Source organism: Pelodiscus sinensis, chromosome 2 (assembly GCF_049634645.1).
Source record: "Pelodiscus sinensis isolate JC-2024 chromosome 2, ASM4963464v1, whole genome shotgun sequence".
In the NCBI taxonomy this organism is placed as follows: Eukaryota; Metazoa; Chordata; order Testudines; family Trionychidae; genus Pelodiscus; species Pelodiscus sinensis.
In genome coordinates this window covers 144,834,862-144,850,722 of record NC_134712.1, presented here as the reverse complement: position 1 = coordinate 144,850,722, position 15,861 = coordinate 144,834,862, and the positions used below count along the sequence as shown (strand labels likewise).

General features: G+C 44.2%; 1 protein-coding gene across 1 annotated transcript in view; it reads left to right on the top strand.

Moving 5' to 3' along the window:
- LOC102447295 (dynein axonemal heavy chain 5-like) overlaps positions 1-15,861 on the top strand; it is a 296,662-nt gene that overhangs the window by 47,675 nt on the left and 233,126 nt on the right. The window contains exons 17-21 of the mRNA XM_014581788.3: positions 5,017-5,190; positions 5,277-5,366; positions 5,973-6,128; positions 9,554-9,693; positions 14,585-14,736. Of these exons, the coding sequence (XP_014437274.2) occupies positions 5,017-5,190; positions 5,277-5,366; positions 5,973-6,128; positions 9,554-9,693; positions 14,585-14,736 (712 nt within the window). The remainder of the gene's footprint in view (positions 1-5,016; positions 5,191-5,276; positions 5,367-5,972; positions 6,129-9,553; positions 9,694-14,584; positions 14,737-15,861) is intronic.

Sequence of the window (15,861 nt, the reverse complement as noted above, 5' to 3'; positions counted from 1 at the left end):
TCTACATTGGCAGGCTGCTTTTCCAGAAAAGCCCTTTTTCCGGAAAAGCGTCTGTAGCCAATGTAGACACGCTTTTCCGGAAAAGAGCCCCGATCGCCATTTTCTCGATCGGGGCTTTTTTCCGGAAAAGACTACTGAGCTGTCTACACTGGCCCTTTTCCGGAACAGTGTTCCGGAATAAGGACTTATGCCCGAGCGGGAGCAGAATAGTTTTTCTGGAATAGCGGCTGATTTTGTACAGTAGAGCGTCGTTGCTTTTCCGGAAATTCAAGGGCCAGTGTAGACAGCTTGCAGCTTATTCCGGAAAAGCAGCTGATTTTCCGGAATAAGTGGCCCAGTGTGTAGACAGCCCGGATGTAAAGGGTCAGATATAATTGAGGATTCCAAAATAGACTTTACACCACCAGAAATAAAACCTGTTTCCATCTTCTGTGACTTTCAGTTAGATGTGACAGTTGATTAACAGATGGAAGTAGATAGCTCATTCAGACCACTGGCTGATAATAGTTAGTCACCCTGACCGGTCATTAACCAGAGTCATGGACTCACCCTACTCTCCATTGTCTCTATGATTCTCTGATGACCTATGACAAAAAAGGAGGGTGGAAAGGGAAGCTGAAGGGAGAGACCTCTCTAAATTCACCAATCAAAGAGCAGTATTGCCAACCCAAAAATCACAAGAAACGCCTACACAAAGATATGAGACTGGTCTACAAATCATAAGATTTTTTTAAAAATAAAACATGTTGAATTTTTATTGGCCTTTTGTTTGAGTATTTAGGGTTCATGTTTTAAAGCGTTCTTCCTTAGCTGTAAGGCCCAGAAGTATAGAGAACTTTTTTTAAATGGAAGCTGAGATTCCTACATAATCAATTGACTCCAGGTCTTTAGAAAAACACCAAATGTTTTGAGACTCATGGTAAAACAATGGAGGAATTCTTGTGAGCCCATGCTTTGCCCACAGTATAAATAAAAAAACAAAACAAAACAACACACACACACACACACACACACACACACACACACACACACACACACACAAAATCTTCTCCACTAAACATCCTAATGAGATACTGCAAATGAGGAACGGAATTCAAATGAGGAAATGAGCTCCTGATATGACCAGGTATCAACCTAGTTCATATTTGAGATGGGTTACCAGGAATCATACACGACAATATGAAATCTTTCCACTCTCAAGTCAGCATAGTCACAAAACACCTATAATTTTGATCCAGGCATTTATTGGATAGTGAAAGAGAAAGGAGGGGAATTAGTGTAGATAAATGTTCAAATTAAAAAAAAAAAAAAAAAAAAAAGCCTGAAGGAATTAGGACTGGGCTCCTACATCTCACATTCAGAACTGACTAGGACACTTATGACCAGATTTTCAAAGGTGTGTAAAGATCAGAGAGATATCTTTGAAGATCTGAGTTGGCAACTGTCTCTTCAGGAGCTTAATTACCTTTGAAAATCTGAGCTTAGATTTCCAAGTCCAATTTTCAAAAGTGACTTTAGTCACTCAAGTGCTTTTGAAAATTTTAACTGGGGGCCTAAAGAGACAAAATTAGACAAAAGGCAGGAGATATGGTATTCCTTTTAAAAAGGCGTGACATCTATTTTTAACTAAATTTTATATTATTTTTCTCCCAGGGGCAACTGACCCTCCGGCCCCCTCACTACGCCACCCCCCCCCACCTTCCTGAAGATCTATCATCTTATGCATTTGCAAGATCTGTGAGAGCTGTCCCATGACTCTGCAGTTAGTGTCTGCCGGCTTCTGGGTGGTGTCTCAATGCTGCCACATTCACCTCCAAAGAGGGGGCTTCCCAAAGCAGGCCCTTGCTGCAGACCCCCAAGGCATCCACAGGTCCAGTCGCCTTTCAATGGGCCCACTACCCAGGGCTCATTGATCTTGGATCTGGATTCCATCCCCTCTCCAACCTTTGCAACTGCCCAGAGGTGCTCACCTTCCACCTCATCCATTCTCACCTCATTCACCCAACAGAGATAGTCTCTGCCTCACTTGTCCTAGGGACTATTCTACCAAGACGTAATACAAAGTTTCCATGTAAAAGGACTCAATACAAAGCTAAAAACTTCAATGAGAGAATGATTAATACAGAGATGTGTCTACATCTGCTGCAGGGAGATACCTCTGCCTGCCTCCACCCCTCTCCCCCTCAGAGTCTACAGCCCTATTGCAAAGCAGGGAAGTGGAAGGAAAGAGGCTGAGGCCCATCAATGGGACTAAAGCAGTCATGAGCAAGCCACGCCCGGGAGCCATTCTCCTGTCCATTGCTGCTGCTGTGTTGCTTCAGGCACGCTGAAATGCAGTCACCTCTAGGGTGGGCTGGACAGCTGTTTAACACCTGCACAAGGTTTCAGGCAGGGGACAGTGCAGGCTGCCTTCCTGCAGAGCCCCCATCAGAACTACTGTGCCCTCCTGGCTTAGGAAAAGAATAAACAGGAGGATTGGAAATTAACCTGCCCAGTCTCACGTCCCCTAGGCAGGGAATGAGCCATCTACATTAGGCCCCAGCTGGAGTATCATGTCCAGTTCTGGGTGCCACATTTCAGGAAACGTGGAGAAACTGGAGAAAGTCCAGAGAAGTTCAACACAAATGATGAAAGGTCTAGAGAACATGAGATATGAGGCAAGGCTGAAGAAATTGGCCTTGTTTATCTTGGAAAAGAGAAGACTGAAAAGGGACATGAGAGCAGCTTTCAAGTATCTAAAAGAGTATCATAAGGAGGAGGAAGAAAAATTGTTCTGCTTGACCTCTGAGGTTAGGATGAGAAGCAATGGGCTTAAATTGCAGCAAGGGAGGTTAGGTTGGACATTAGGAAAAACGCCCTGCCTGTCAGGGTGGTTAAACACTGGAATAAATTGCCTAGTGAGATTGCGTAATCTCCATCACTGGAGATATTTAAGACCAAGTTAGACAGACACCTGTCAGGGATGAGCTAGGGCAACTCAACTTTGGAAGCCCCAGGGGCCACACTGATACTTACAGAACATGCTGAGGGCCTCAACTTAAATGTGGTTGCATATGCAAACAAATATATACAAAGAGCTTCTCTCACACTGACAGGCATGAATACAAAGATTAAGGCAAGACTACACAACACACAGGCCCCATTTAAGTCAGTTCTGCTGATATTAATAAAATGCAATACTTACCCAATTTCTACCCATGTGACAGCACTTTTCATGAGCAATGACAGTCCAAGAATTTAACTACTGAAACACGTATCAACAGAAGATCATTACACTGACTACTTTTTTGTTTCAGCTCCCACTCGCCAGCCACGTGTTGATCCCCATATAAACCCAAACTGCACCGCGGGGCACAAACAAACTGGCCGTAGGCAGCATACCAAGTTATTAATAAATATTTTATAAACCTTGACCTTTTCTCTCTGCTGCCATGTCTCCTCTCCTTGCGCCATCATCTCCCCTGGTGCCTGCTGCCCCCAACTCCTCACCCTCCTTTGCTGTCCTGATTCCTGCCCTTCTCACTGCCCTCAGCCCTCCTGTGACCTGCCCCCCTCCACCAGCCCTTCTCTCCCCCCTGTGCCCACTCCTCCAGTAGACCCACTCTGATCATGTGAGCTACCCCTCTTCTAACACCTCTCTCTACACACTTGCCCTGCCTCTCTCCTCTGGTGCTGGTCTCTCGCCTGCAGGTGTCTGCCCTTCTGCCTCACCCCAGAACCCCCTGGCACCTGCACCTTCCCTTAGCCCTGCACCCTCCTGGTGCCTCCCCCTTCCCTTACTGCCCCTGCCCCCTTTTTCCCTGACACCAACCCCCTCACCACTTTCTGCCCCATTCCCCTCCTGCCCCTCTGTGCCTTCACACATACCTTGCTCCATCCCCACCTTTCTCATGCCCACTCCTCTTTTCAAGCCTTTGCCCAGCACCTCCCCCTCTAGCTCCCAATGCCCTTCCCCTCTCCCAGCATCACGCTGTCCCCCCTCCCACTGACACCTCCCCTCCTGCCCTTTTCCTTATTGTCTGCACTTGGCCCCCTGGCATTTGTCTCTCCTGCATCCCTGTCTCTTGGTGCCTTTCACTCCCCCCACCCAAGCCCCTTCTTCTTCCACCCCTCTCCCTCTGCCTCCTCTTCTACGCCCAAACCCCTTCCCTTCCCCCGCCACTGCCTCCTCTGTCTCCCCCCGCTGCCGCCACCGCATGAGCATTCCCTACCTTCTGCCTTCCCCCTTCCAGGGCTGGAGTCCGCGCTCACGTCCCAGAGACCGAACCCGGGGCCAGAGAGGCCCCACAATGTGCTTCCTAGAAGTTTCAAAATCCTGGGCCATGACGTCATGTCACGTCATGTCACAGCCCAGGCGTCCTCCCCGCCCATGCGCAGTGCAGCAGGTGGTGAGGAGGAGCCGCGCGCGGCAGGGACATTTCGGGGTCTAGGGAGAGGCTGGGGCCCGCTCCGGGCAGAGCCAGGGGAGAGACCCAGCTCCGCATAGTGGTGGAGCAGGGCCCCGGCTCTGTAACTCGCCGGCACTTCCTGGTGCAGGGGCGCAGGGACCCCTTAGGCATGGGGCCCGATTCGGCTGAATCGGTCGAATCAGCCTAAGGCCGGCCCTGCCAGACACCTAGTCCCAGCCTGAGCAGAGGCTCTTCCCAGGGGAGAGAGACAAAGGAAGGGAGGTGGAGATGGCCACCTGGCTGGGGGGCAGGACCTGGGAGCTGGGCAATTTTTTGGCTGGGCAATCATGAAGAGAAGAGACGAAATCGAGTACTGGGGGTTGAGAGGCCTGTGGACCCCTACCCGAAGGGGTCTAAGGCTGCCGGCCCCCTAGCTTGAGTGTGGTTGGTCTTGCCACACTCACCATAGCGTCAAGAAGTGGAGTGACCTGGCCCCAGCCTGCTGTGCTCTCTCAAGCCTGGCTCTTAGCCGCATTCCTCAGGGGAGTGGGCACACACAATGACAACTTATTAAGCTATTCTGATCTTGATGGGGCATTTGCTGCAAATCTTCAATCTCTCTTTTTAGACAGAACAGATGTTGGCTCTTCTGATAAAGTTTGAACACACTGGAAAAGGCAATATTGATCTTACTGAGAAATATATAATCGTCCTTCAGCGATACAACCGAGATTTAGATATGGTTCGAAAACTCTACCAGAAGCAAAAAGAAAATCCACCTATCCCTCGTAATGTACCACCTGTAAGGATGAAACTAAGGCAAGCAAAAAAAGATCTTTACCCTTTTCTGTTAATGAAAACATTAACTTAAATTTTGTTCCATTTCAGGTAACTGGAAAGATTATGTGGGCCCGGCAGTTGTTCAGAAAAATAGACTATCCAATGAAATTTTTCAAAAAGAAGACTGCACTTTGGAAGGTTGGAAATTAATTGGGGGGAATGCTAAATTGAGAAAAAAAAAGACATGCCGATAGCATAGTTTACTGTTATCTCCCTTATATCTGTTCCTCTGCACTTTCAAAGGCATGGCCCTTGATTCTAGTAGCAGTTCCTATGCTTGGTGACTCTTGCTGCTGCCTTCTGGTGGCAATGCCAGTTCCCTGTGTGACTCATCACACCTGTTTCCCAGGTACCTTCTACTACTTGGTCCTGGTAGGTGACTCTTTTTGTCTTCACCTGGGCCTGCCCCACATTGCCCTGCACTGCAGACCATTGTTTTAACTTCCCCAAAAGAAACAACCCTTTGTGAAATTCCACATGCCAAGTCTCATTGCAGTGTCACATTGTTGTAAGTAAGGTTGATAAAAATGAGAAAAGGAGTTTCAGAAGGTTTTTATAAAGTTTCCTAATTGAATTTTAAAATATCTTTCTAAGTTGTTTGGCATATTTGATCTCCAAAATAGTTTGGCCTACAAACTCCACACTTGTTTGGTTTCATTGACCATCCTGAAGAAAGGCCTGGTAGACACAATCTAATCTATTATGAGTGCAACATAATAAAATCAAATTTCTTGTGGTTTGTAGACTCCAGAAATGAAGAAGGTTATTTGGAGCTATAACAAAATGGCTGCTGTTCTTTTAGAATTTGAACTTCTTTATCACAGAGCATGGTGCAGGTTTGCTGAGCAAGCTAAGAATGGGCTGCGTGCTTCATTACTTGTCAGACATCCAGAAACTAAGGTAAAAAAGATAAAAGTAAAATAACAGTAAGGGATGAAATTTACTTATAATTAAGATTGCAAAATAAAGCACTCCAATATTACTCTGTGTGTGACACCCTAATTCTGCCCCTTTAGGTATATATGTTACAAAACAGATTTTAATTGTTTGATTGCATAATAGTTTTTCCCATAGGATACCTGTCACATTTGGTGGTGGATAGGTCCATCAGTGGCTATTAGCCTGGAATACAAGACCATGCTCTGAGTGTCCCTAGTCTGTTTGCTAGAAGCTGGGAATGGATGGGAGGGTGATGGCATGATGATTACCCGTTCTGTTAATTTTCTCTGAAGCACCTGGCACTGGCCACTGTCCAAAAACAGGATAGCGGACTAGATGGACCATTGGTCTGACTCAGTAAGGCCGTTCTTATGTTAGTGCACACAAGGAACGATACTCAGAGAATGTTATAACTAGCTGATTTTTTGTCCTAATGTTTCCATATGTAGACCCCATGCTTTATGTATTATACATTGTCAAAAACCTGCCTCAAATATGTAATTATTAACTGTCTCATGATCTTTCCTATGTTCATTAGCACTATACCTCAAAAACTTCAGTGAATTTGAGGTCAGAACTACTCCGTGAGATATGAAAGTAGTATCCTTACTTTATAAATAGGGATTACAGCACAGAGGCTGTGTCCAGACTCAGGGTTTTTTTCGGGAAAAGTAGCCTTTTCCCAAAAAAACTTCCCCTGCGTCCAGACTCAAGCCGCGTTCTTTCGAAATTAATTCGAAAGAACGCGGCTTTTCTTTCGATGGCGGTAAACCTCAATTTACGAGGAAGAATGCCTTCTTTCGAAAGTTCCTCTTTCGAAAGAAGGCGTTCTTCAATGTAAATAGGGAGTCTTCGAAAGAGAGCATCCAGACTCGCTGGGTGCTCTCTTTCAAAAAAGCGGATTGCTCTTTCGAAAGATCCGCCTGCAGTCTAGACGCGATATTTCGAAAGAGGCTCTTTCGAAAGATGCTTTCGAAAGAGCCTCTTTCGAAAGAAGCCTGCAGTCTAAACATAGCCAGAGAGATCAAGTCCAAAATATATAATTTTGAATGCTTCAGTGGTTGGAAATCCCCCAATTAAGATACCTAGAACCTGACTTTTTAGAGCATTTTATAGCACTTTACATGTTTAATGCACTGTACCAACATTAATCCTTGCAACATCATTCCTCTGCAGTAGCTATTATCCCCAGATGGAGAAACTGAGATGTGATGTTAGAGTGATTTACTTAGAGCCACAGAGAGATTTAATGACAGACTCAGAATTAGAATTTAAGTTCTCCTTATTCCCACCCCTATGCACATTTCTCTGGACCACACTGCCTCATCTGCACCTGCCAAGCAGCTCTTACTGATTTCATTTGCATTTGTGAGTCCTTAGCTCTTTCGCCTATTAGACCTTCTTTGACCCAGGTTGGGCAATGCAGTGGTCCCTCACTCTCAGTGGGAAAGGAGGTCACTTCCCCTCACCAGGACAGGCAACAGTAGTTGGGCTCGGGCCCCAGTGGCTGAGGTTGAGCAACAGGCAATGCAGACTCCTGGCTGGGGTGAACAACAGTTAACAGTCTGGAGTGCTGGTCCCTGGAGTGAGGCAGAGCAATAAGCAGTCTTTAGCCCAGAAAACCTAGCTAAGTCAGACAGCAATCAACAGTGTAGAGCCCACAGCCTCCTGGCTGGGGCAACCAACAACCAATGCACAGGCCTTCCGGCCTAGTGTGACTGTGCTGCCAATCCCCAGAGGTGGGGTAGTGGCAAAGGGGTAGCCCAGGACTCTATTAGTGGCAGGTGGTTCTTCTACTGGGTTGTTGGGGAAAATTAAATATGGTGCCTTACTTCCTGGCAGAACAACTGGACCAAAGTCTGGTTCCCCTGCCTTGCTTCCTACCGCACTTAGTAGCATTACTCTGTTAAACTGGGGCTCTGTCTGGTTACCTCACAATTGGGTAGTGGCCACTTCAGCCACGCTTCAGGCTCCGCTCCTCATTCTCTTCAGTCTGTAGTGCACTGGTCTGCTCAGCTGCTAGTCCAGGGTCTTAAAGAAGGCTTGGCTCCTTAGAAGAGACGTCCACTGCCTTCCTTAATGCAGCTGCACCTGAACTGCCAGGCCCTCTCTATATACTTCCTGCTCCTCCTGGTATTTCTGGAAAGATAGATGGGGTGGGTTTGGTTCTGGCTCCAGGGCGGGTGTAATGGTCCTTCGCTCTTAAGTCTGGAGGGAGGCCACTCCTCCTCACTACAGGTATCTAGAGATGAACACACAATTAATGGACACTGGTCAAAATGTAAGGGACTTGCCCACATCATTTATGAATTCTGTGGCAGAGGAAGAGATATGATGGATAACATAAATTGTAACTATTGGCTGTGTCTAGACTGGCAAGTTTTTCCGCAAAATCAAATGATTTTGCGGAAAAACTTGCCAGTTGTCTACACTGGCCTCTTGAATTTCCGTAAGAACACTGACGATCTCATGTAATATCATCAGTGTTCTTGCGGAAATACTATGCTGCTCCCGTTCGGGCAAAAGTCTTTTTCTGAAAGACTTTTGCACAAAAGGGCCAGTGTAGACAGCACAGTAGTGTTTTCCGCAAAAAAGCTTCCGCAAACACAGTAGTGTTTTCCGCAAAAAAGTGCTTTTGTGGAAAAGCATCCTGCCAATCTAGACGTGCTTTTCCGAAAATGCTTTTAACGGAAAACTTTTCCGTTAAAAGCATTTTCGGAAAATCATGCCAGTGTAGACGTAGCCATTGAGTACCTGATTTTCCAACCCTACCTTTAAGAAAAGAAAAAAAGCAAAACCACATCCAAACTTTATTATGCCCAAATGTAATAACACCCTCCTGCCCTCCACTTGCAAGATAAGGCCTTCATTGTGGTTATTCTTGAGTTTTTGACATAAAATTAATTATTTTGCATTTTATTCTGTTTTTGCTCAGATAGCTCAAAGGCTGCATATTGCTAAAATATAACTTCTTATGTTAGTTGCTGATGATAAGCAATGGCTCTTGTGTAATTAGAAAACTACTGACTATGTATATTTTCTAGCTTAATATGTTTGGGGTTTTTTAACTACAGTGTATGGAAAAAGAAGACTGTTCTAACCAATATTTTTATTCAAATGATGAGAATACAGTGGAAGAGTCACAGCATAATGAAGTCAGTGGGAGCTGCTGGTTGCTCAGCACTGGGAAAATCCAGTTACTTTACAGCTACCTGAGCATGGGTTCAGGTATCTAAATGTAGTCACCCATTTTCAAAATATTGGTCAGTCTTCTGTACTACGCTTTTTAAATTTTTTCAGAAAAATCACACTGCCTATGTCACCACCAAATGGTCACCTGGTGTTCACTGTTTTTCCCCCCTCACCTCCTGTTCTGATGTGCGAAGGAATTATTTGTGAATTTGGATCCTATGGTTCTTGAAGTACTATGTGAAACAAAATACCTGAAAAAAATGGATTTTGAAGTTCCAGACGTTGCTCTTGGCATGTGGGCAGAAGAAGAACAGATTAAAAACCAGCAAATGAAGTTAGTGAACACTTAATTTGATCTTTATCTGTAAATTTTCTTTTGGGTCTCATTTCTCCCTGCTGTTTTGGTCATTTTAAAAACTTTTGAGTCCAATGGAGTTTAAGTACATTGCCTCCCTCTTCCTTAATAGTATTTTCCACAATTTAGTGGTCTATAGTTTTCATCTCATAAATAACTGTTCATTAGAAAACATGAATACTCTTTTCTTATTCCTTTTCCTTAAAGTCCCTTTGAATCCTTGCAACCATTCCAAAGGGAAGGGCATTCATACATATGCAAATCTCCATAATTTTTGTAGCACATTAGGCCAAAATTATGCTGCATTGATGCTGGAATTATATAACACTACTCTCCTCTTTCTCTCCCTACTAATTGTCCTTGTTATAATCCAGGTGCAGTATCGTATTGTCAATATACTATTCCTTGAATTGCTTATTTCTTTATTTTGGTGAAAAATCAGGTTTTTTTATGTTGCCCCCAGTTTGTCATCTTTTAGCATATAGCGTTTTCTGTTGACAATGGATAACTACCTATAGAAGTTGTTTGGGGGAAAGCTGGGTATTTTGGCAGCTGGGAAAGGGAAATTGGGATTTTTCTTCGCATGATGGTCTGTGTTGTATTCTGCTATGGATTGTATTCTGCCATGCAATCAGAATTGGAGAATCTGAAAGTGGTATCCAGTGCTCTGCATTATACACTCTGGTTCACTTCATGCCTCCATTCAAGGAGATAAAAGGTGGAGCAGACTGACTTCCCCTCCACTTCTTCTTTACTGCTGCCTGGTCAGGGTTGTAACATTTTGTGTTTCTAGTTTTGGCTTAGTTCTGCAAAATAAGAATTATATGTAGTTTTATAAATAATTTGAATAAGTTTTTACAGTTTCATGATGGCTGACGACAGATCCTTCTTATTCAATATTGCACCAGGATAAGGTTTCTGTGCATCTATGCCTCAAATTCACTCATAAAGTTGACTCACCACTCAAAGAAGATGAAGTTCTTTGACATGTGTGATTCCTATCTCTAATCCACTATTTACTTTCCTTCCCCTCTGCTTCAGATCTTATCTGACTCATGGTAGAGAAGAAACTGCAGAGGCAGTCAATCTGCCCCATCTTTTATTCTCTCGGATGGCAGCGCAAGGTGAAGCAGGGCACATGGCTGGACCAACAGACACTGCTTCCAAATTCCCAGCGCTGGGTGCCTGGTGTGCATGTGTAGTAACTCACTGTAGAATACAGATAGGGACTGTACAGCTCAAAGAACCTGCACTTACAGATCAGTAACCTGCCCTTTTGCCATCCAACAGGGTATAGCAGACACTTTTTGTGTTCCACACTCAAGAGGCTGTTGGAACTCTTTTCATAGGGGAGGGGATGCATCTATTCTTACACCTTCCTCTTTTGGGCTGGAGCAGATGCACCTTTACCTTAGCGCCCCATTCGTTGACAGCAGCTAGTTATCTTGCCCCAGCATCGGTACATCAACGATGGAAAGAAATAGGGTTATTCTGTAGCCATTTGAATGGCCACCTATGCATATTATTCATTGTTCTGCCCATAGGTCATGCTATATCAGTTGCTTGTTGTCACAGTCAGGCCCAATTTCCCTCTGAGGACCGATGCTGTCTGTTATGAGTGGATCCAACTGCTAGATCTCATGTGCTCCTAAGCACCCTGCATTTGCTCAGTGACTAGTCACATTTTCTAGTTACAGATCTTTGAAAAACAACAAAATCCTGAATGCCACTCCCCAAGTTTGTTCTTACCCCTCCTGGGAGTCCTCAGCATCCTTCAGTTGCCCCTCTTAGCCTGTTTTTGTTTGTTTGTTTGTTTGTTTGTTTGTTTGTTTTTTGGAATGAAGTGGAATTCTAGCCTCTTGCTCTGAGAAGCAGCCACCTTGTAAAACTCTTGTCTCTCTTGGTTACCCTTTTGCTTTCACTGGAGAAATTCCTGGCTCCAGGAGCAGCCCTAGAGGAGCTGCTGGCAACTGGCACCGTAGGCAAAACGCGTGATCAGTGCCCCCGCCTCCGAAGCCCTCAACAGCCGTTTATCTTGGTGCCCTAGGTGACCGCCTAGGTTGCCTGTATTGACGGGCTGCCACTGTCTGGCTCCAGCCCCACTTCCATTGAATTCTGTGTAGAGAGTGAAAGGCCCTGTGGCTAGAACTGCCTGGTTCTACTAGGGATGACTAATTCCATATCTATGGCCATAGATTGCTTTGTGCTGGTTCCTCAGATTAGTTATACATGCAAGTAGTTGTCAAGCCTTCACTCCAAAATGGATGCTTTATTCACAAGGAAGTTGCAATACCACATGAGGATCACCATAGGCACTGGCTTCCTGCAGTCATAGAATCATAGAATAATAGGACTGGAAGGGACCTCGAGAGGTCATCGAGTCCAGCCCCCCGCCCTCAAGGCAGGATCAAGCTCCGTCTACACCATCCCTGACAGATGTCTATCTAACCTGTTCTTAAATATCTCCAGAGAGGGAGATTCCACCACCTCCCTTGGCAATTTATTCCAATATTTGACCACCCTGACAGTTAGGAATTTTTTCCTAATGTCCAATCTAAACCTCCCCTGCTGCACTTTAAGCCCATTACTCCTTGTCCTGTCCTCAGAAACCAAGAGGAACAAATTTTCGCCTTCCTCCTTGTGAAACCCTTTTAGATATTTGAAAACCGCTATCATGTCCCCCCTTAATCTTCTTTTTTCCAAACTAAACAAGCCCAGTTCATGAAGCCTGGCTTCATAGGTCATGTTCTCTAAACCTTTAATCATTCTTGTCGCTCTTCTCTGTACCCTTTCCAATTTCTCCACATCTTTCTTGAAATGTGGCGCCCAGAACTGGACACAGTACTCCAGCTGAGGCCTAACTAGTGCAGAATAGAGCGGCAGAATGACTTCACGAGTTTTGCTTACAACACACCTGTTGATACAACCTAGAATCATATTTGCTTTTTTTGCAACAGCATCACACTGTTGACTCATATTCAACTTGTGGTCCACTATGACCCCTAGATCCCTTTCCGCCATGCTCCTTCCTAGACAGTCGCTTCCCATCTTGTATGTATGGAACTGATTGTTCCTTCCTAAGTGGAGCACTTTGCATTTCTCTTTATTAAACCTCATCCTGTTTACCTCTGACCATTTCTCTAACTTGCTAAGGTCATTTTGAATTATGTCCCTATCCTCCAAAGAAGTCGCAACCCCACCCAGTTTGGTATCATCTGCAAACTTAATAAGAGTACTCTCTATCCCAATATCTACATCATTGATGAAGATATTGAATAGTACGGGTCCCAAAACAGACCCTTGAGGAACTCCACTTGTTATCCCTTTCCAGCAGGATTTAGAACCGTTAACAACAACTCTCTGACTACGGTTATCCAGCCAATTATGCACCCACCTTATCGTGGCCCTATCTAAGTTATATTTGCCTAGTTTATCAATAAGAATATCATGCGAGACCGTATCAAATGCCTTACTAAAGTCTAGGTATATGACATCCACCGCTTCTCCCTTATCCACAAGGCTCGTTATCTTTTCAAAGAAAGCTATCAGATTAGTTTGGCATGACTTGTTCTTCACAAACCCATGCTGGCTATTCCCTATCACTTTATTACCTTCCAAGTGTTTGCATACGATTTCCTTAATTACCTGCTCCATTATCTTCCCTGGGACAGACGTTAAACTGACCGGTCTATAATTTCCTGGGTTGTTCTTATTCCCCTTTTTATAGATGGGCACAATATTTGCCCTTTTCCAGTCTTCTGGAATCTCCCCTGTCTGCCATGATTTTTCAAAGATCATAGCTAAAGGCTCAGATACCTCCTCTATCAGCTCCTTGAGTAATCCCCAATGGTGCTCAGACTCCTGCTCTGCTCCAAGCATGGCACTCTCCCCACCCCATCCCTTCTTCCAAGCTCCTACCCTGCCCCTTTTCACCCCCACTTCACCCTGACCTGTCTTTTCCTACCCAGGTCTGCCCCCTCTCCTAAATGTGCCCTCATCCCTGCTCCTTGCTCTCCTCCCCCAGCATCTCCTGCATGCCATGGAATAGCTGATTGAGGCAAGTGCTGGGTGGGAGCAGAAGTTGATCAATGGGGCCACTGGTGGGCAGAAAGCATTTGAGGGAGAAGGGAAAAGATTGCTGCCAAAGGGTGTTAAGCACCCACGAATTTTTTTCTGCAGCACCCTCAAAATTAGTGCCTATGAAAGCCACATCCCAAAATGAAAGTTATAATCAAAATGGCATTCACAAACAAGGTGAAGTTCACAATTTGACTCAAACATACTGCTCGCCCACTCAATCTGTTTCACTGGTAATAAAGGTCAATTACACAGATTTTTTTTTAAAAGATGTGTGTCATTTCCTTCTCCTTAATGATGTGTAAAGTGTCGGAAAGGATTTTTGTTTTGTTGCTATTATTGAGAGTCTTAGGGTAAGCAAGGCTATTTTGGGGTATCAGAGATCCGAAATAGCTACCCTATGTCCAAGGAACATGTTTGCTATTTCGAAATAATTTTTGAAATAACGGACACGCTATTTTGGCATCCCTGTAAACTCCATTTCATGAGGAATAAGGGGTGTCTCGAAATAGTGCTTTATTTTGAAATTTGGCGCTTTATAGATGCGCCAAATATTGAAATAACCTATTTTGAAATAAAATCTAAATAAGATATGCAATTTTAGAGTGCAGCCTAGACATACCCTTAGTTTCAGCAAGTCAGGGAGAGTTTCTAGTTTTGGATGTTGGTCCATATGGATTTTTTATTAATTAATATTGCATATGTGCACAGATCTATGTGTATTTTATTAAATAAGTTGAAAGAAATACATAAATGACTGCCAGCATTGAAAAAACATGATGGTATCTTGCAGACTTCAGGATCTTTTGATTGATTACAAAAAGTTTGTAAATGGAATTCCTACCATTCTGGAGCCACTGATGAAGCCATTTATGGAACAAATTGAAGAAACCCTTACTCCAGGCCTGACGCATTTATCCTGGACTTCGTCAAGCATTGACAAATGTATGGACCTTTGTTATTTCTTATGTGAATCATATAGTAATAATGGAAACACCTATTGGGTCTTCTGATCCATCCTGTTGTCAGAAGCCATGGTTCTCTGCAGTGCACACTGAAGTTTTTTCCAGTACACATTTACATGTTGGCTACGTCTACACTGGCCCCTTCTTCGGAAGGGGCATGCTAATTTTGAACTTGGGAATAGGGAAATCCGCGGGATCCTCCGGAAAAGGGCTTTATTCCGGAGGATCGCGCCAGTCTAGACGCTTTTTTCCGGCTTTTCCCCAAGCCGGAAAAAGAGCGGCGGCCATGTTTATTTAAATCCCGCGGGGGATATTTAAATCCCGCGGATTTCCCTATTCCCAAGTTCAAAATTAGCATGCCCCTTCCGAAGAAGGGGCCAGTGTAGACACAGCCTAGCTGCCACTGCCACTTTTTAGGGCATGTCTACACTGCAGGGGAAAATCAAATTAAGATACGCAACTTCAGCTATGTCAATTACATAGCTGAAGTCAAAATAGATTAATTCGGCTTTTGGCGCTGCCTACAAAGCAGGAAGTCGACGGAAGAACATTATTTCTTTTGAAATAATGGCTTGCTGTGTAAACATGCATTTTGTTATTTTATAATAACATCAGTTATTCCAAAATAACGCTGCTGTGTAGACGTACCCTCACAGGGCTAAGAAAGGAGGAAGAAAAACTTGCTCAAACACAGCCATGCATATGTGCAAAGGTAAGTCACAATCTTCCCCATAGTATTTCCTTTAATAGAAAGATGGAATATTGTTCAAAATAAAACTACCAGGGAGACAAGCTTGTAGAATAAATGTATTGCTTGTACCATATGAGCCTTGCTTTTCAGAAGAAAATAATTAGGGGTTTGGAATGGGTCCCATATGAAGAGAGATTAAAGAGACTGGGACTTTTCATCTTAGAAAAGAGGAGACTAAGGGGGGAATATGATAGAGATCTATAAAATGATGACTGGTGTAGAAAAAGTGAATAAGGAAAAGTTATTTACTTGTTCCCATAACATAAGACCTAGGGGTCATCAAATGAAATTAACAGGCAGCAGGTTTAAAACAAACAAAAAGAAGCTTTTCTTCACGCAGTGCATGGTCAGCCT